The following is a 20,207-nucleotide window of genomic DNA, read 5'->3' as shown; positions in this document are numbered from 1 at the left end:
GGTATCAACGTTCTTGATAAATTCTGACAAACCTAAAAATGTTACTAGATTTACCATAACCTGTATGGTTTGCAGATTAGCACACCTATCATGATTCAGGTATATTCCTGTGTCCATGAGCGGGGCGGGCACATCTCCTGTTCCAAAGAGGTGTGTGATCCACGCCCCCTAACCCCTCCTTGCTGGAGTGGGGGCTATAACTACAGAGAGCCCAGAAAGCTCTGGGTCCAAGTCCATCATCTAAAATCTGAGGTCGAAGCAACATCAATCGACCAGCCAGCTGGACACTGGCGCAAAACCGCCATCTTGGACTTTACGCCAAAGACTTGCGATTGCCGCACGGACTACCAATAACGGTATTTGAACTGTATATTCAGACATTCTGTTTCTTTTCATCTCTACTCTCTTTCTATCAAACCAAACTGTTCTAAAGTAAGCTCTGTGTGTATGTAGTTTTAGAATAAAACTAACGATTTTTATCGTTCAGTCTTGTGCCTGTTCTGGTCATCTGATTGCTGCTATAACGAATCTGCCCTCTGAAGAATCAGTCATATTACTGGATTGTTTTATTATTTGCTTATAAATTGTTGATTTGCTAGCAAGGTTGTAAACAACCGTTTCTTCCTTCTAGGATTAGCTAGTACCCGATTTCCTGTGCGAAATCAATAACTTTAGTTTCTCAATTGTATCCAATCGAGATTGCATCATATATGGACCCAGTAACCTTTCTTTAACGTCACATTGCTCACAGTCTTTAAGCCGTCGGAAGTGACTATTCCCCGAACAGTGACTGGAGCATGTCAAACGTAATTGAGCTGGCTACCGTATTATGATAGCGTTGGGGTCTCATCGTCCTATCAAATCGAAGAGTGGTGGCAGTGTATTTACCCAATTTCCAGCGCGAAACCAATATTTTTAGTTTACCGGTTGTACGTACAATTGGGATTGTACATGTATGGGCACCTCCAACCAATCTTAACCGTTTACTACGCACACAGTGAATTTGCCTCCAGCAGTCTCTAGTGCATGAGACCTGCATGGCAACAGTGGCCTAGTAATACGGGATTGGTGAATGTTTGTCCTATTACATATCGTCGGCAGCTGCGCAATCAATCTTCATTGTCAGTCTGTTCACCGTACTTCCTGCATACGCTAACGGGAGCAGATTAGATGGGATTGGCACGCTCTGTCGCATTAACCTTTCTCCCTCTGATGATCCAGCAAGCGGTCTTGTTGTCCGTCTGCACCCGTACTTCCTGCGTACGCTAACGGGAGCAGATCTCGGCGGGATCGCGGGGTTGGATTGTCACACCCACAATGCAACAAGGTTCACAGACAGGAAACTGTCAGGACCTTTGTTCTGACATCACACTGTGGGAGGGGTTTCACCACAATATCAGCCATACAGAGCCCCTGATGATCAGTTTGTGAAAAGGTAAAGATTTCTCATGGGAAATGGGGTATCAGCTACTGATTGGGATGAAGTTAAATCCTTGGTTCCATTTCCCCTTTAAATGGCAGTTTAGCATACACGTTTTACTGTAATTTGTGGGGCAATGTGCGGCCTTTTAGACGCACAAAGGTGGTGAGTGTCAGAGGCGCGATTGCATGTTCTCGGTCCGCTCGGCAGATGGAGAGATAATCAATACGTCTGTATGAATGAGAGCCGTTCCCCTCGCACACAGCCTGGCTCTGTACTCGTTTCATTGTGCTGCAATCTGTGTGTGTGGGAGGCGGGCGGCGGGCAGCTTCTCTCTGAGCCGCATGAGCTCAACTCAAAATGTTCCCAATTCACTTCAGTCCTGACAAGTGAAAGAACGCCGCAGCTGGGGGCGGCACGGAGGCCATTTTGTCATGACCAGCGTCGGGCTGACCGCAGAACTCACAGGTGTGATTACACGCCACAGGGCCTCTTCATTATCTCATCTGAAAGTTGCAGCGGCCTCCGATCAGCCTTCAAACTGCTAATTTTCAGTAAAATGGAATATGGGCTCTTTGTTTCCCTTCCTGTACACTGGCGACAGGCTGAAGCAGCCGATAACAGAAAGGAGAAGAGAGGTAATGTGGAGAGATGACTATTTTGATCTCACATGGTCATTTGGTGCTTCAATAGGCATTGTCTAACCAAAGTCATAGCAACTTGTGCAAGTGCTATGGGCCGAGACGGATCATCTACAAGGCAACTTAGGCAGGTGTCTAGGGCCTACTGGGTTTTCAGGGGTACCTTTTCTGATCCATATTCCCCATTTTACCTTATAAAAAAAGCCAGGTGACAAGCTAACTTTGCCTAGGGCCCCATTTCATGATAGTCCTTTGCTGGCCATGGGGCCCAAATGATGGCATGTGTGGAGCGTATACAGTACTGTAGTATGTTTACCTGGACGAGGACGTTTCAGCCCTGGTGATAGGTCAGGTCCAGGGTTGCCACCTCATCCCTTTAAATATCGACACATCTAAGTTATACAGGTTCTGGGGCTACGCGCACATAATTAGTGCCTAAACTGCATCTAACTAGCCACAAGGCATGTATAATTCATATGTACCGGTGTTTAACCACTTGGGGACCGCGGTGTTAAACCCCCCTAGTGACCAGGCCATTTTTTGCTTAATAGGCTACTGCAGCTTTAAAGGGGAACTGAAGAGAGAGGTATATGGAGGCTGTCATGTTTATTTCCTTTTAATCAATACCAGTTGCCTGGCAGCCCTGCTGGTCTATTTCTCTGCAGTAGTATCTGATTAAAACCAGAAACAAGCATGCAGCTAGTCTTGTCAGATCAGACTTATAAGTCTGAACCACTGAAACACCTGATCTGCTGCATGCTTGTTCAGGGGCTATGGCTAATAGTATTAGAGGCAGAGGATCAGCAGGGCTGCCAGGCAACTGGTATTGTCTAAAAGGAAACAAACATGACAGCCTCCATATACCTCTCTCTTCAGTTCCCCTTTAAGGCTTAGCTGCAGGGCCGCACAACTCAGCACACAAGTGATTTCCCCCCCCCTTCCCCCCCCCACCAACAGAGCTCTCTGTTGTGGGATCTGATCGCTCCCCAGGTGTTTGTTGCCTCCCTCCCTCCCCCCTTGTCTGTGATAGGCTTCAGTGGATTGCTTCTGTGTCCCCCAGGGGGACAGCCGTGTGACACGGCTGTCCCCAGTACAACGCTGCCATAGATCGCAGTGCTGTAAAGTCCTATTAGACTGTTCACCGTCTAACAGTCTCCAAGCGACAATCGCTGCTGGGAGACTGAAGGCGGATAGGAGCTCCGTCATCTGTGCGGAGATGCATGCAATGCGCGCGATCTCCTGCAATCTCCGCCCGCAGCCATTCACGCCAATCGGCATGGAGTGGTCCTGGGGCTGCTGCCACGTTCACGTCAATCGGCGTGGAGCGGTCAGCTAGGGGTTAAAGGGATGAGGTGGCAACCCTGGTCAGGACTGGCAGTGCCAAGCAATGTAGTGTCTATAGGCAGAAGCTGATACTCTACTCAATGTATGTCAAGAGATGGGAAGCAGTTTAAAAAGGAACTCAAAGGGAACCTAAACTGAGAAGGAAAATAATTCCAGTTGCCTGACTCTCCTGCTGATCCTGTGTCTCTAATACTTTCAGCCACAGCCCCTGAACAAGCATGCAGATCAGGTGCTCTGACTGAAGTCAGACTGGATTATGCTTGTTTCAGGTGTGTGAAACAAGCACGTAACAATACCAGTTGCATGTCAGGAGGACTGCCAGGCAACTGGTATTGTTTAAAAGGAAACATCCATATCCCTCTCAGTTAAGGTTCACTTTAAATCCAAGATTGAACTTTTTCCGAATGAGCAGCCAATACCCCCTTTCCCACAAGAAATCTTTAAAGTGAGAGCAGAGCAGAATCATCCACAAGGCAATCTAGGCAAGTGCCTGGAGCTTGCCTATGTCTAATTTAATCTTCATCCTTCTCTGAATGAGATGTATATGAAGGGTGCCATATTTATTTCCTTCTAAATAATACCAGTTGCCTGGCTGTCCTGCTGGTCACCTATCTGTCTCTAATACTTTTAGCCATAGCCCCTGAACAAGCGTGCAGATCAAATATTTCTGACTGTAGTCTGACTTGATTAGCTGCATGCTTGTTTCCGGTGTTATTCAGCCACTAGTGAAACCAGAAAGATCAACAGGACAGCCAGGCAACTGGTATTGTTTAAAAGGAAATACACATGGCAGCCTCCATATCACTCTCACTTCATGTTCCCTTGAACTTTTTTCTATTAGATAATCAGGTATGCTTGTATGGCTGATATTGTGGTGAAACCCCTCCCACAGTGTGATGTCAGGGCCATGGTTCTGGCAGTTTTTCCTGTCTGAACCTTGTTGCATTGTGGGAAATAACGGCTGCTTCCAAGTGCCAAGCAAGCAGTATCTTCCTCTGTGCATATAAATAAAAAACAACAACAATCAAAAAAACAACAACTTTTTAGCCTATCACATTGTTAGTGGGTGTGTTTAAACTTAAAGGACCACTATTACAAAAAAAATGTAAAAATGTAAAATACACAAAAACGCATAAATAAAAAGTACATTTCTCCCAGTGTAAAATGTGCTAGAAATTACTTTTCCCCACTGTTGCTGTCACTTACAGTAAGTACCGTATATACTCGCATATAAGCCGACCCGCACATAAGCCGACCCCCCAACATTTACCTGAAAAACCAGGGGAAAATGATTGACCCCCATATAAGCCAGGGGTAGGAAATGCTGGATTGGTGCAGGCGCGTGATCCCCCCAGTGTGTCCCAGTATAGCTAGTATAGTGCCCAGTATGGGTAGGTAGTGCCCAGTATAGCTAGTAAAGTGCCCAGTATAGCTAGTATAGTGCCCAGTATAGCTAGTATAGTGCCCAGTATGGGTAGGTAGTGCCTCAGTATAGCTAGTAAAGTGCCCAGTATAGCCAGTATAGTGCCCAGTATAGCTAGTAAAGTGCCCAGTATAGCCAGTATAGTGCCCAGTATAGCCAGTAAAGTGGCCAGTATAGCCAGTAAAGTGCCCAGTATAGCCAGTATAGTGCCCAGTATAGCCAGTATAGTGCCCAGTATAGCGCCCAGTATAGTGCCCAGTATAGCCAGTATAGTGCCCAGTATAGCCAGTATTGTGCCCAGTATAGCCAGTATAGTGCCCAGTATAGCCAGTATAGTGCCCAGTATAGCGCCCAGTAAAGTGCCCAGTATAGCCAGTAAAGTGCCCAGTATAGCCAGTATAGTGCCCAGTATAGCCAGTATTGTGCCCAGTATATCCAGTATTGTGCCCAGTATAGCCAGTATAGTGCCCAGTATAGCTAGTAAAGTGCCCAGGATAGCGCCCTCCTCCTCCCCCCGCGGCCCCGCTGCTATTATCTGCTTTAGGCAGCGGCCTCTTCCTAATCTGGGTTCCCCTCTCCATCATGCGTATACCGTAAGTGTATCACAGCAGCGCGCCTGGCGCTGCTGCTGTGACGATGCAGGGGGCAGGAAAGAGCGCGGCTTCCTGTAACGGCGATGTGTATCGCCGTTACCAGGGGAACCGCTCTTTCCCTCCCCCTGCATCGTCACAGCAGCAGCGCCGGGCGTGCTGCTGTGATACACTTACGGTATACGCATGATGGAGAGGGGAACCCGGATTAGGAAGCGGCCGCTGCCTAAAGCAGGTAATAGCAGCGGCAGCCACGGAGGGAGCGAGTAGGTGGGCGGGGGGCGCGGACTACCACCTTCGATTCGCAAACAAGCCGACCCCCCAACTTTTGGCCCCCTTTTTGGGGGTCAGAAATTTGGCTTGTATGCGAGTATATACGGTAGTAGAAATTTCAAAGAAGTGACAAGTTTTGGACTAGCCCATCTCCTCATGAGGAATTCTCTGGTTTTTCTTTATTTTCAAAAGCACTTAGTGAACGGCAGTTGGGGTGGGGGGCATCTTTGTATAGAGAGTTCTTTTGTAAAGAATAAAGTAAATAGTGAGAATCCCCCATGAAGAGATAGACTAGTCAAAAACCTGTCCATTTAGTCAGATCTCTACTAACTACTGTAAGTGACAGCACCATAGGAGAAAAGCATTTTATGGCTCATTTTACTCTGGAGGAAACAAACTTTGTATTCGTATGTGTTTATATGTATTTAAAATGTTAACATTTTTCGTGATTGTGGTCTTTTAAAGATAATAGCAGTTGGTGCTATCTGTTTTTTTTTTTTTCATGTCTGCCAGCAGCATAGATGATGACCAGCAGGCTAATGGTGGATCAAGCAACATGAACAAATGACATTGTGAATATCAATCATTTCTTGATCTATTTTTTAACTTCTTACATTGCAATGTATTGATTTACTTTCAACGGTTTCTGCTAAATAATGGAGAGAAAACCCCATCTTTAAAAAGGGTATGGAAACTATAACAGCTATTCTCATCTACTATAAGACACCCAATAGTTGATCAAAATAAAAAATATAGCGGGTTTTTTTTTAAAGAAAAAACTTTTGGGGACAGACTCTTGCGGCAATAATTTAACAGACGCCATCTGAAATCGATTTTGGTTTTTATTATAGATAATGCAGCTAAATAACCATTCCAAATGCTAATGAATAAATACCCACAATGCACCCCTCCAACCGATAAATAAATAAGTTGTCATTAATATTAAAGAATATTCATCAGAACCATAAATATTTTTGTTTCATGACAGAAATAAACCAACCCTCCCCCTATAACACTGTTCAGAAATATAGCAGCTATCTCTTATTACACACTCAGACTTCAGCCATCTCTCTCTCTCCTTCTCACGCTCTCTTCTCATTGGTTGTGCTCCAGGAGCAGGGCATGCTGGGAGTTGTAACACGGGCTGAACTGGAAGGCCACAAATACCATCTCAACACCTCCACTGCTGATGTAATATGAGATAATGCTCCCTCCTCTGATAACACTTTCTCTATTGCAAATAGAGATCAGTAAAATACTGTATAGCCTCAAATATAAGTAGACCTTGTGTATAAGTCGACTCCAACATTTGACCCTCTTAAGCTGGAATTTTTTATTGACTCAAGTATAAGTCTACCCAGCAAAGTTAATGGCTGTACTTGGGGCCCAGGAAGAATATACAGCTGCACTTGGGGACCAGGAGGGTTTAAAGCTAATGGAAATCCATGCTTCAGTAAAAAAAAAGTCAGATACTCACCTAAGCAGAGGGAAGGCTCTGGGTCCTAATGAGCCTTCCCTCTCCTCTCCCGGTACCCTCGGTGCTGTGCTGGCTCCCCTGTTCCAATCCCTCGCCGTGGGGACTTCGGAAGTCTTCGGGAGCCGAGTCCTCCCGAACACAGGCGGCTCCATACTGCGCACATGCGAGTGCGTCATAGAGGGCGCTCGCGCGTGCGCAGTGTAGAGCGGCCCGTCTTCGGGAGTACTCGGGCTCCCAAAGCATTTCCGAAGCCTCCCTTCGGAGGGGGAACAGCGATATTACCGAATACCGCTACCGGGGAGCCAGCGCAACAGCAGGCACCAGGAGAGGAGAGGGAATGCTCTATGGGACCCAGAGCCTTTCCTCTGCTTAGGTGAGCATCTGACTTTTTTATTACAGTATGGGTTCCCATACACTTTAATGACTGCACTGCATACAGTATTAACCCCTCCTGTCCCTAAAGTGCAGCCAATACCTCCTCCTGGCCCCCAAGTGCAGCAATTATTCACCCCCTTTCTGCAGCCCTGTATTCCCCCTGCAAACACCCCCCCCCCCCCCCCCCCCCCCATACTTGGCTGCCTTGAAAATGGGAGTTTGGAACTTTTTTGGTATATGTTAATAAAGTGTATGTGTTTGGAACAGATGTTTATTCCTTTTCCTTGTGCCTGGGTATCCCCCTCAAACCATGTTTCCATGGTAAGTCAATAAGGCCTGACTAAGTGACCACAAAGATGAGGAACAGACTACACTACCCACTACTAGCCAGACTACACTACCCAGAATCCCATTATTGCAGAAGACTTGCATCTACATGAGGAGGTATGACCCAGGCCGGATTAATACTTTTTCTGCCCCAAGGCCACTTTCTTGCAGCTCCCCTTCTATGTGCTGCACCCCCTTCCTATTCCTTTTGCAGTCCCCTATTCTATGGATGTATAGCAGCCCCCTTACTTGTATACCTTTTTTTTCCATATGCAGCAAATCCTCTACCATGTCAAGGCCCCCTCCCCCCCCCCCCCCCCCCCTGCCCAGCTGGGCCTTTGTGGCCTTTCTAGAAATCACACCCTGGGTTGGACTTTGTCGTTCACAGGAAGTAGGTGTGACCAAATTTAAGACCTCAGGTCTGCTAACAGGAAATGAAAGACTTTAGAGGTCTTAAGCCTGTGTGGACAGATGAACAGCTGCAACGGCCACATCTACACAACAAATTTTTAACTGTTCAGTTTTATACATAATATTTATAATTTGCACTAACTGACATGACTGCTGTCAACTTTTAGGCCTAGTTGAGCTTTTTCAAGAGATAGTACAGCTTTTGCACCTTTTGAAGGACAAATGAATGGAAAGGTTTTGATGAGAAGTGTTATTCATTTTCCACGCCCAATCCAATGTCATTTCACGGAGTCTTACGTCTAACCTGATTGGTCTCCATGGGCAACATGCCTATGTTTCTATACTAGTCTTGATAATGAGTCCAGAACTCATCCCCTGCGCTAGCCGCTTGGCAATCCGTTCCATCTAATGTAATTACTGAGTAATATTGGATTTAATTTGCTGCAAATCTCTTTCACCAGACGCCCTTGCCGCCTCCCGCATCACGTCTGACCTAAATGTATCAAGCGCTGCGGAAAACATTCCAAAAATACCCCTACATTAGGGTTATCAGGGGAGCTAATTCATCACATTGTCATCAGCGTGTCCCCACCGGGCACTATAGGAGGAAACCATTTACATCACACCAGGCCTCAAGCCTGGAAGTGTCTGAAGGAGCAAACTATTCTTGTTGCCCATAGCAACTAATTGGATTATCGTATTCAAATTCCCAGCAGTCAGTGTGGAAGAGTCCTATGGAAAGTCCCAGTGGTATAGGGATCATTATAGTGGCCGCATTGGGGCCAATAGTCAAGAGGAGCCCAGTAGCAACGGCCGGTGGAGTTAATGAGGTCCATAGTAAGGTGCAGAGTAATGTGAGCAGAGCAAAGGAGAGCAGTTATTTATACTGGGGGCTACCTAATTCTGGGGGCCTCTCAAGCTACCTATACTGGGGGGCTACCTAATACTGGGGGGGGCTCCTCTGGCTACCTAATACTGGGGGCCTCTCAAGCTACCTATACTGGAGGGCTACCTAATACTGGGGGGGGGGGGCTCCTCTGGCTACCTATACTGGGGGGCTGCCTAATACTGGGGGGGGGGGGGCTCCTCTGGCTACCTATACTGGGGGCTACCTAATTCTGGGGGCCTGTCAAGCTACCTATACTGGAGGGCTTCCTAATACTGGGGGGGGCCTCCTCTGGCTACCTATACTGCGGGCGACCTAATACTGGGGGGCTCTTAAGCTACCCAAACTGGGGGGCTACCTAATACTGGGAGGCCTCCTCCGGCTACCCATATTATGGAGCCACCTAATACTGGAGGGGCTTCTTTGGCTACCCATACTGTGGGGGATCCCTAATACTGAGGGCCCCTCTGGCTACCTATACTGGGGGCTATTACTGGAGGTCCCTCTGACTACCCATACTGGGGGGGGCTACCTGATACTGGGGGTACTGGGGTACCTCTGGCTACCTTTACTGGGGAGCATGTCTGTCTACCTTTACTGGGGGGGGGGGGGGCACCTAATATTGGGGTACCTCTGGCTACTAATACTGGGGGTCGTCTAATTCTGGGGGGCACCTCTGGCTAACTAAAACTGGTGTGTGTGTGTGTGGGGGGGGGGGGGGGCACAAAGCCTTTTAATTATTTGGTGTGTTGAGGGGCCCACACAGAATTTTGCTAGGGGGCCCATGATTCCTAGCTGCACCCCTGGAAAATCCACTTAGTATCAATGGACAGCATCAGTTAAATGTTCCCGACAATTTTATGAAAGCCCGCTGTTGTTCAATGGTTTGTGGCCAGCTCATCCATGTGGAACTACAAATCCCAGCATACCCTGCCAAGCTCTGGGCATCCATTCTTTATATTGCCATAACAGAATCACAATCCCATGTCTGTTTCAGAACATCAAAATACAGGTTAGTTGTAATCAATTATATCACCCCAATAGCAGTATTGTGCATGACATTTGTATGCTTTATATCTATAATGGCATTAAAATATTAGACCAGTCACTTAAAGGACCACTATAGTGAACATTTTTGCATTCAGCCACCCCTACAAATGTTCACATGGCAGCATAATCATATCCTCAGTATACTCTGTGTTTCGAAAAAAAATACTTAGAAATGCCAGGTTTTAATATCTGGCAGCTCCTCGTCTGTCAGCCCTGCTGCTGATGAGGACAGGGACACGCCCCTCTTCAGTTCATCTCTACTATCAGACAAGACTTCTGACAGATGTCATTTTCTATGTGCAGCTTTTGACCTGCCAATTACTGCAATGGTGTAATGCTTTAGTGATGGTCATGCCTAGAAGAACACATGGAGAAGCATGTGATTTGTTTGATCAGCTGATAGATTTGCAAAGCTTTGATTTGCTGTGATTACATCCTGCTTTAGCACATGATCATGACTAGCAAATCAGAGACTTACATATCTATCACTTGACCAAACTGATCTCATGCTTCTCCATGACTTCTCCTAGACTTGACCAGCACTACTTGATAGAAATGTCATTTCTGCACTTGTTTGTTTTTACATTAAACAAGATTAATGGTTTTATTCTTCTTGATATTCCACAAAAGACTATAGGGGTAGCATCATTTTAAAAATGTTACTATTATCATACAAGATCCTTCAAAGGCTAAGCTCTCCCAAACCTGATACTTGAGATGTAGGTGGACACTATAGAGTCATTCCAGTATCTAATTTTACTTGAGGACTTCGATGGCAAGATTCCGCCTCTTCAAAGTCCTACACCTCTTGATGTATTCTATATCCACTCCCCACCTATGATGCGGGGGGCAGAGCTGGTAAGTTACATGCTGGATCTCCCCACCAGCGGCCTAGAACAGTCTTCACACCAGTGAGGGACATAAGCAGCTGGGAGTACAAGCACAACTCAAATATCAGTCTTGGAGGCCATAGTCTAGGAAGCCATCTCCATAAACCTGTTAATGCGATTAGCTGGGAAATTCAAGTCACTTTGAATAAAAAGTTAACACTTTTTTCCTCTCAGCTCCAAATTTGCAAAAGCTAATCTAAGCAGTTTCTTGATATAGAGCAAGCCCTAGCTAAGTCGTGTCTTTTGGAATGGTGGAAGTCCCTTAGCGTTGACTTGCTAAGGATGGAGGACTTAAAGCCTCCAACAAACCTGGACTGGTTTCCTGAAAAAGTGTCTGCTATTAGCTTGTTGACTTTGCAGCCCTCAGATGGGTCATATTAGGACAGTGTATTGCTGAAAAGTTTAGTGAAGTCTGAAATCAAAGTTCACCACTAGCCCTACTGTGACCACATCAGGAAAATCAAGTCCAGAAGTACCAGGGACAAATGATCGTTGCTGGAGAAACTCACCATAGACTTCACCAAAACCATGGACAACTGACCTGGAAGAAGACGAGAGGGTGGAGGGCTGAGGAACAGAAGAAGACTTCCTGGGAAGATGCAAATCACCTTTCCTATTGAAGGGTTGATTTTTTTTTTCTATTTTGCTCAGAGATGTTAGCTAATAAAATTTGCAGCTGAGTGGAAATAAACATTAAAGTGAACCCGAGGTGAAAACAAACTGATGAGATAAACAATTATAATTATCCTCCTACTCCTAAAAATTACTTTTTAAAGTATCCCAGGGTTTTCTTCTATATTTAAACATTTATAAAGTAGGTTGAATGCTTTACGGTCTCTAATCAGTGGCAGCCTATTAAGTGTCCCAGAGTTAGAAAGAGGTCAATAATTTATGTATTTTATCTCTCCCTGCCCTCAGAAGTTGTATTCTGCCAGGAAAACGTTTATGGCTGTAATTTGCAATTTGTAATTTCTGTGATGTTTACTATATTCCAAGGTACCGACAAGACAGAAGCTGTCACTTGCATGCCTAGAAATTAACTCTTTCAGGCAACAGAATAAAACAAGTAAAACAGCCGGGTTATTAATACGTTTTGCACTGACGTTTATCTCATCATGTCACATGTCGCCTTGGGTACCCTTTGAACTTTGTAACGCATCCATTTGCCAACAGAACAACACAGCATCAACAACACAGGGGTGTCAAACTAACCCTCTTCATACAACTGATATTTAGCTGCTCCCGAAGTCCAGAAACTTTTCCCAATGAATAAACCAGGGTTCATTGAGCTATCTAACATATAAAAATACAACCTTTTTTTTTTTTTATCTGATTCCGCAAACCCCGGGTTATTCAGTAAAAAGGTCCACACATTGTGCAGGAGCAAAATACATCTAATTCCAAAAAAAGAAAATGCAACTTTGCCAGCAAACAGAGATCAAATCACACCACACACTAGACCCTACCTAATCCAAAGAAGCCACGCCCTTAACAGGCTATGTCATTGGTTTCTTTTTAGGCTAAGAGTTTTGGGTCAATTTGATATCTGTGACACTCTAAAATTTTAGCTTAAAGTGGCCCCATTACCTGTACACAATGCAGGAGGCCATTTTGTTTTGTTGTAAAATATTCAGTCTAGTCCCAGGAGGCTGAATATTTTGAAATACTGGGCCAGCCCAGAGTACAACTTGGCCGCCAACTGCAGGGCAGGAACTTGTGAGCAATATAGTGCCTGTGTATCAGGTTCACCTTGAACTATAGGGTTCACCAAATTTTCTTATTCTTCTCACGAGCAGGCACCAGGTTTGATATATAAAACTACAGCAACGGAGGACACATGACCATAGTAACCAATCTTTTTTTTTCTCTAACCAGCACTAAGTAAACAAAACATGGACTCTGACTGGTTTCTATGAGAAGACCTTCCCTTGCTTCAGTTTTCATACTCAGCCATATTCCTCTTCATAATCTAAGAGCCCTTCAACTCCATATTCACTCCAAGACTTTTCTTCACGCAGTTCTTTCAGGTCTTACGTTGGTCTCGCTTCCATTTTGTCTCTCTGATGGGCTACGAGTGCCATAGTCCATGTATATTCCCGTAACCTTTGTGCCTCTTGAGCCCTCACAGCAAAGGTTTGTCTGTTTCCTTTTCTAGATTTCTCAGCGGAACGGTATTCCTCACCCTCAACTGGTAGCTGAAAAACCCCGCCCCCCTAGTTTACCCCAAAACACCCCAAGATGGCACCTGTATTACTTAGAAGAAAGGAAAGGGTATGGGGAACAGAGTGGACAGGGGAGAGGATGGGAGATTTAAAGCACTGTGAACAGGAATGACGAGAGATAAGAGCTGGTAGGAAAAGAAAAGATAGCCAATGAAAAGTAGACTGAAAACAAAAAAGAAAAGCAAGAGTGTAATCCAAAGATTAAGAAAAATGATTTAAAAAAATGATGCTCTAATTAAAAAACAAAATGGGAGGAGGTCTAACGTAGAAAAAAACAAAACATAAAGGAAGACATTGGGAAGATAATAGTAAATGAGAAAGAATCCATATTCGAACTGCAGAGAGGGGAGTTTAGAAAGCGTTGAGGGCATGGAGAGGTCTTGGTGGCTTGGGCTGTCCTTCTGTTGCCCCCAGGAGTGGGAAGGAATTTTCAGTATCCCCCATCATTATCATGGTGCTGAGCTGCAATGATAATAACCACTGTGAGGATGGTGCACAAGACCATGGCGGCAATCCCAACGGCCAGACTGATGAAGGAGAAGTTCCGAGCTTCACGGGAGGCAATTTCTGCTGACATCAGGTCCCCACGGGCCAAAGCAGTCCTCACCTGTGGAATTATAATTCAGAATTAGTTCAGTTTCATGCAGTTTGTAGTGCTGTCCCTAAAACCATTGTTTTTATAGCTGCTAACATGTTTAAAGCCACGTTGTGCCCTAGAAAGTGCAATGTAGGTCTGGATGTTGTTTGGAGATCTTAGCTCTCCTTTGCAGGCCCCGACTATGCAACCCACTGCCCAGTCAGCTTTTCTTTTTCTAGTTATGTTGATATTCTAGAAAAGGTAGTGAAAAGGGAACTGCCACCTCAGTCTTCTCCCTTCGGGCCACCACTACAGGTCCAAGGAACTGCTACCTCAGTCTTCTCCCTTCGGGCCACCACTACAAGTTAAAGGAACTGCTACCTCAGTCTCCTCCCATTGGGCCACCACTACCTCCAGACACAAGGAGATCTTGTGCCTGGAGGACCTGGTGGAGACACCAGGACCTCCAGGCACAAGATCTCCTTCTTTCCCCAAGCCATCCAGCTCCTCAACCTAGCTCCCCCCAATTAGCCTCCTCACCCGCATAAGTGTGTGCCTATGTCTCTATGTTTCTGTAAGAATCTGCTAGGTTCTTGCAAAGTAAAACTAGGCCTCATTTACCTTAAATAATTACTAATTTAGCAGAAGACTATATTCAGAGTTCTCCCTTAAGACATATTCTAGAGAAACATAATTCTGATCATTTTAGTGGTATATTATGCTTTGTGGACTGCCAATGAGTTTTATCTGTTCAATTATACAGACTGCCAGGCACTGTCCGGGACTAGAAGGGTAAACAATCACAGCATGAAAATCAACACAGGTTTCCCTGAAATCGGGGAGAACCCAAATATGGCTTTGAGTTCCCAGATCTGCATAGTAGGTATGCTGTCCATCACATTCTCATGGAAGCAGATAGAAAGCCCCTAATGTGATGGACAGCTGGCCCACACCCACGGCCCCCTTATAGGAGGGTGTGCCTACTTAACAATTTATAGGTAGGGAGAAATGGTATTTGCTTGATGTAGCACAAACACTGAACACACACACATACACACTGAACACGCAGCACACACACACTGAACATGCAGCACACACACACACACACACACACACACACACACACTAAACACGCAGTACACACACACTGAACACACAGCACACACCCGGTCTTCATATACCAGGTTTCTGCAATTTCCGGCCTGTGCTTTCCATGCATAAGGATGCTGCAGGCTCGGATATGTGAATGAAGTCCTATGACACATCCTTCATGTCAGCTCCAGCTCACAGCTTCCCTGCGGCTGCCCCTCCTCACAGGAAACGTCGGGTGACATTCCACTGATGTGCCAGAGTCCTGAGTGACGGCACGGCTGGCACACAGCGGAATACCGGCAGCTTCTAATCACATATAGTAGCTGATATTACATAGCTACATGGCTATCCCAGGCGGAAGTCACATATTCATCAAGTTCATCCTTCTGAGCCTCACTGTACCTCAATCCAAAGCAAGGAGGAGCCACAAGGCTAACATGTTCATATATTGCCTGCATTCTATATCTTCTATACCTTCTCTCAAGCCCCTCCTTCACTCCCCCCCCTCCCACACCTGCATTCAAGACTTCTCACAAACCCCTCCTCCAGTCACCCCCTCCCACACCTGCATCCAATACCTTCTCACAAGCCCCTCCTCCAGTCACCCCCTCCCACACCTGCATTCAATACCTTCTCACAAGCCCCTCCTCCAGTCACCCCCTCCCACACCTGCATTCAATACCTTCACACAAGCCCCTCCTCTAGTTACCCCCTCCCACACCTGCATTCTATACCTTCTCACAGGCCCCCTTCCAGTCACCCTCTCCCACACTTGCATTCTATACCTTCTCACAAGCCCCTCCTCCAGTCACCTCCTCCCACACCTGCATTCAAGACTACTTCTGGCCCACACTGTCACTTCCCCTCCTACTGGTGGCCAGTAGCATAGCTAAGGAGCTTTGGGCCCCAGTGCAAGTTTTACATGGGGCCGACCCAAGCATTCTATACATAACAATTCATATGGCCCCCCCAAAAAACCTGCCAAGGACATCCACAGTATGAGAGGTATAAGCAGATGAGGGGAACAGTGGTTTATGATTATTAGGATTATTAATATGCAAAGCATATATAGAAGTGATCATTACCAGTATAAAACTATTGAAGAACTAATACTGTGGTTGAGGAAGGGGCCCTGTAGCCCTTTCAGGGAACAAAGTGTGATGTGGTAATGTATTGCCATGTATAATGTGTAGTATTCGCCTGATAGGTTAAATTTCGCCTTGCTATGAAGAGGCTTAGCACTGTAGAACTAAAACGGCGCATAGGAGGCCTAAAGCGAGCATTTGGTCTCATGTACTTGCGGTTTCTAGGCGACCATAGACACAGAGAGGGGAACCTTCCAGAAGCCACGCGAGCAGAGTGTGTGAGGCAGCGCAGGCGCAGTAGGCAGAGTGGCGCGAGACACAGGCTGAGGAGACTGGATATAACCAGTTCTCTTTACGGAGCGCAGTCAGTCAGGCAGCGGTGAGCGAGGGGAGCGGAGGCCCGCGGAGCAGCAGCCGCAGCAGCTACCCCATGAGGCAGAGAGGGGGCCTGGCGGCAGCTAACCGGACACACGGCCAAGGAGAGAGAGAGAGAGAGAGTAGCCAGGAGTGATAGAGACCAGGCGACAGCTGGGAAAAGCTAAAGAGACGCCAGGCCAGATCCAAGCGTAGTACAGAGAGACACTATTGAGCCAGATGAGTATGAGCATTGCGACTTCATTAAGCCATAGACTGTAATCAGAGTAGTAGTCATAAAAGATGAAAAGAGCTATAATTCAGTGATGGTTGTCTGAAGAAAAGTGACAGTTAACCGCAGCATACGGAATTGTATCCTCTAATGAAGGTGGTGTGAATAGGATCTGCCTGTGTGATATATATAGAAACGGTAACCTTTTGATGATAAACAGTACATTTCTGCAATATAGTACTGTATTGCCTAAGAAACAAAGACTATGCCCAGGTTACACACCAGTGTTATTGAACTGTATCGCCAGAGAGTGAATGGCCTCTGTCAAGCCCCTCATTTGATGTGTAAAGCTCAGCCGCCAATAGTGCCTGTGATCAGGGCCGGGCCGAGGCATAGGCTGGAGAGGCTCCAGCCTCAGGGCGCAGTGTAGGAGGGGGCGCACAATTCATTCAGCTGTCATTCCTAATTGTGTTTGAAGCAGAAAGAAATAAGAAAAGGGGATACATGGCAGTGACTGCAAGCCATATAACTAGATATTAAGGTGTTGGGGAGGTTGTGGGCCCTGTGGCCCTCTTAGTCTAATAGCAATCAGTGTGTGACAGCTGGGGTGGGAGGGATGGAGGGGCGCACTTTGGTGTCTTAGCCTTGGGTGCTGGAGGACCTTGTCCCGGCTCTGCCTGTGATCCTGAGACATTTTGCCTGTCAGCCTGCACCAGTCACTCAATATATAGGGCTTGATTCACAAAAGAGTGCTGACTGTTAGAACGGTCGTTTTCGCGCGAATTTTCGCATTGCGCGCGATCGCGAATTTTCGCGCTAAACGATAATGGTTTCACGCGCAAACGCGAATTTTCGCGCGAAAACGATATCGATTTTTGCGGTAAAATTCGCGTTTGCGCGCGAAAGTTCGCGTTTGCGCGTGAAACCATTATCGTTTAGCGCGAAATTTCGCGATCGCGCGCAATGCGAAAATTCGCGCGAAAACGGCCGTGCTAACGGTTAGCACCCTTTTGTGAATCAAGCCCTAGTACAGGTCCTTTTTAAAAAAATTAGCATATTGTGATAAAGTTCATTATTTTCTGTAATGTTCTGATAAACATTAGACTTTCATATATTTTAGATTCATTACACACAACTGAAGTAGTTGAAAGCCTTTTATTGTTTTAATATTGATGATTTTGGCATACAGCTCATGAAAACCCCAAATTCCTATCTCAAAAAATTAGCATATCATGAAAAGGTTCTCCAAACGAGCTATTAACCTAATCATCTGAATCAACTAATTAACTCTAAACACCTGCAAAAGATTCCTGAGGCTTTTAAAAAACCCCAGCCTGGTTCATTACTCAAAACCGCAATCATGGGTAAGACTGCCAATCTGACTGCTGTCCAGAAGGCCATAATTGACACCCTCAGCCTTTTATTGTTTTTAATATTGATGATTTTGGCATACAGCTCATGAAAACCCAAAATTCCTATCTCAAAAAAATAGCATATTTCATCCGACCAATAAAAGAAAAGTGTTTTTAAAACAAAAAAGTCAACCTTCAAATAATTATGTTCAGTTATGCACTCAATACTTGGTCGGGAATACTTTTGCAGAAATAGCTGCTTCAATGTGGCGTGGAATGGAGGCAATCAGCCTGTGGCACTGATCAGGTGTTATGGAGGCCCAGGATGCTTCAATAGTGGCCTTAAGCTCATCCAGAGTGTTGGTCTTGCGTTTCTCAACTTGCTCTTCACAATATCCCACAGATTCTCTATGGGGTTCAGGTCAGGAAAGTTGGCAGGCCAATTGAGCACAGTAATACCATGGTCAGTAAACCATTTACCAGTGGTTTTGGCACTGTGAGCAGGTGCCAGGTTGTGCTGAAAAATGAAATCTTCATCTCTATAAAGCTTTTCAGCAGATGGAAGCATGAAGTGCTCCAAAATCTCCTGATAGCTAGCTGCATTGACCCTGCCCTTGATAAAACACAGTGGACCAACACCAGCAGCTGACATGGCACCCCAGACCATCACTGACTGTGGGTACTTGACACTGGACTTCAGGCATTTTGGCATTTCCTTCTCCCCAGTCTTCCTCCAGACTCTGGCACCTTGATTTCTGAATGACATGCAAAAGTTGCTTTCATCCGAAAAAAGTACTTTGGACCACTGAGCAACAGTCCAGTGCTGCTTCTCTGTAGCCCAGGTCAGGTGCTTCTGCTGCTGTTTCTGCACCTGTAGCCCATTTCCTGCACACGCCTGTACACGGTGGCTCTGGATGTTTCTACTCCAGACTAAGTCCACTGCTTCCGCAGGTCCCCCAAGGTCTGGAATCGGTCCTTCTCCACAATCTTCCTCAGGGTCCGGTCACCTCTTCTCGTTCTGCAGCGTTTTCTGCCACACTTTTTCCTTCCCACTGAGGTGCCTTGATACAGCACTCTGGGAACAGCCTATTCGTTCAGAAATTTCTTTCTGTGTCTTACTCTCTTGCTTGAGGGTGTCAATGATGGCCTTCTGGACAGCAGTCAGGTCGGCAGTCTTACCCATGATTGCGGTTTTGAGTAATGAACCAGGCTGGGGTTTTTTAAAAGCCTCAGGAATCTTTTGCAGGTGTTTAGAGTTAATTAGTTGATTCAGATGATTAAGTTAATAGCTTGTTTAGAGAACCTTTTCATGATATGCTAATTTTTTGACATAGGAATTTGGGGTTTTCATGAGTTGTATTCCAAAATCATCAATATTAAAACAATAAAAGGCTTTCAACTACTTCAGATGTGTGTAATGAATCTAAAATATATGAAAGTCTAATGTTTATCAGTACATTACAGAAAATAATGAACTTTATCACAATATGCTAATTTTTGGAAAATGACCTAATGACCTGTACATATATACACCAACAGCATAACAGTAAAGTAAATGATAAGTGATATATGTTCTACCTAAGTACACAGCCTGTGAGAAAGAGAGAGAGAGTTAAGATAAAGAAAACTAGTCAGCTAAACACAAGATCTGTTAACCTACCAGCAGCAAAAACAGAGAAAAGTTGTATTGGAGTCACTCTGCATCCTGTGACAGTGAAGGAGCCACAGTGCAAGGAACACAGCACCAGATAGAAGGAGTCAACAGATTGTTATCCAAGTGTTGCCATTGCATAAGATGGAGCTTCATAAAGTGTGAGATCTAAGCAGCATAAAGAAAGAGTTGTCTTGCTAAGGAGAGATAGAGGTGCTGTATCCGGGTGCATTGGTTTGCTTTGTTTCTTTTATTTCTTTTTTATTTCTTTGATCCCTTATTGGTTTATTTGGTTAATTTTATTTAATTACTATTTCATTTTGGGGCCACAGTGTAGAGAGAAAGAGAGTCTGAGAAATCCTCTGAGTGGAATTCATTTCAGTGCCTTATACAAAAAGTAAAAGTTGCTTCAGTACCACAAAAAAAGAGAAACTCTAATGCCTAAGGTTTTTCTGAGCAATATAGCTTGGACTTGGTAACAAGGGACAGAGACTGCTTAGAACTGAAGTTGCTCAGTAGACCTGTGTTTGCCCAA

General features: G+C 45.4%; 1 protein-coding gene across 1 annotated transcript in view; it reads right to left on the bottom strand.

The window, feature by feature from the left end:
* Positions 1–8,177: 8,177 nt before the first annotated feature.
* PRRT1 (proline rich transmembrane protein 1) overlaps positions 8,178–20,207 on the bottom strand; it is a 44,215-nt gene continuing 32,185 nt past the window's right edge. The window contains 1 exon segment of the mRNA XM_068250289.1: positions 8,178–13,936. Within this exon segment, the coding sequence (XP_068106390.1) occupies positions 13,760–13,936 (177 nt within the window). The 3' untranslated portion in view covers positions 8,178–13,759.

The sequence above is a fragment of the Hyperolius riggenbachi genome, chromosome 8 (assembly GCF_040937935.1).
Source record: "Hyperolius riggenbachi isolate aHypRig1 chromosome 8, aHypRig1.pri, whole genome shotgun sequence".
Classification (NCBI taxonomy): domain Eukaryota; kingdom Metazoa; phylum Chordata; class Amphibia; order Anura; family Hyperoliidae; genus Hyperolius; species Hyperolius riggenbachi.
Note: the sequence above shows the minus strand (reverse complement) of the source record. Positions and strands in the feature narration are given on the sequence as shown.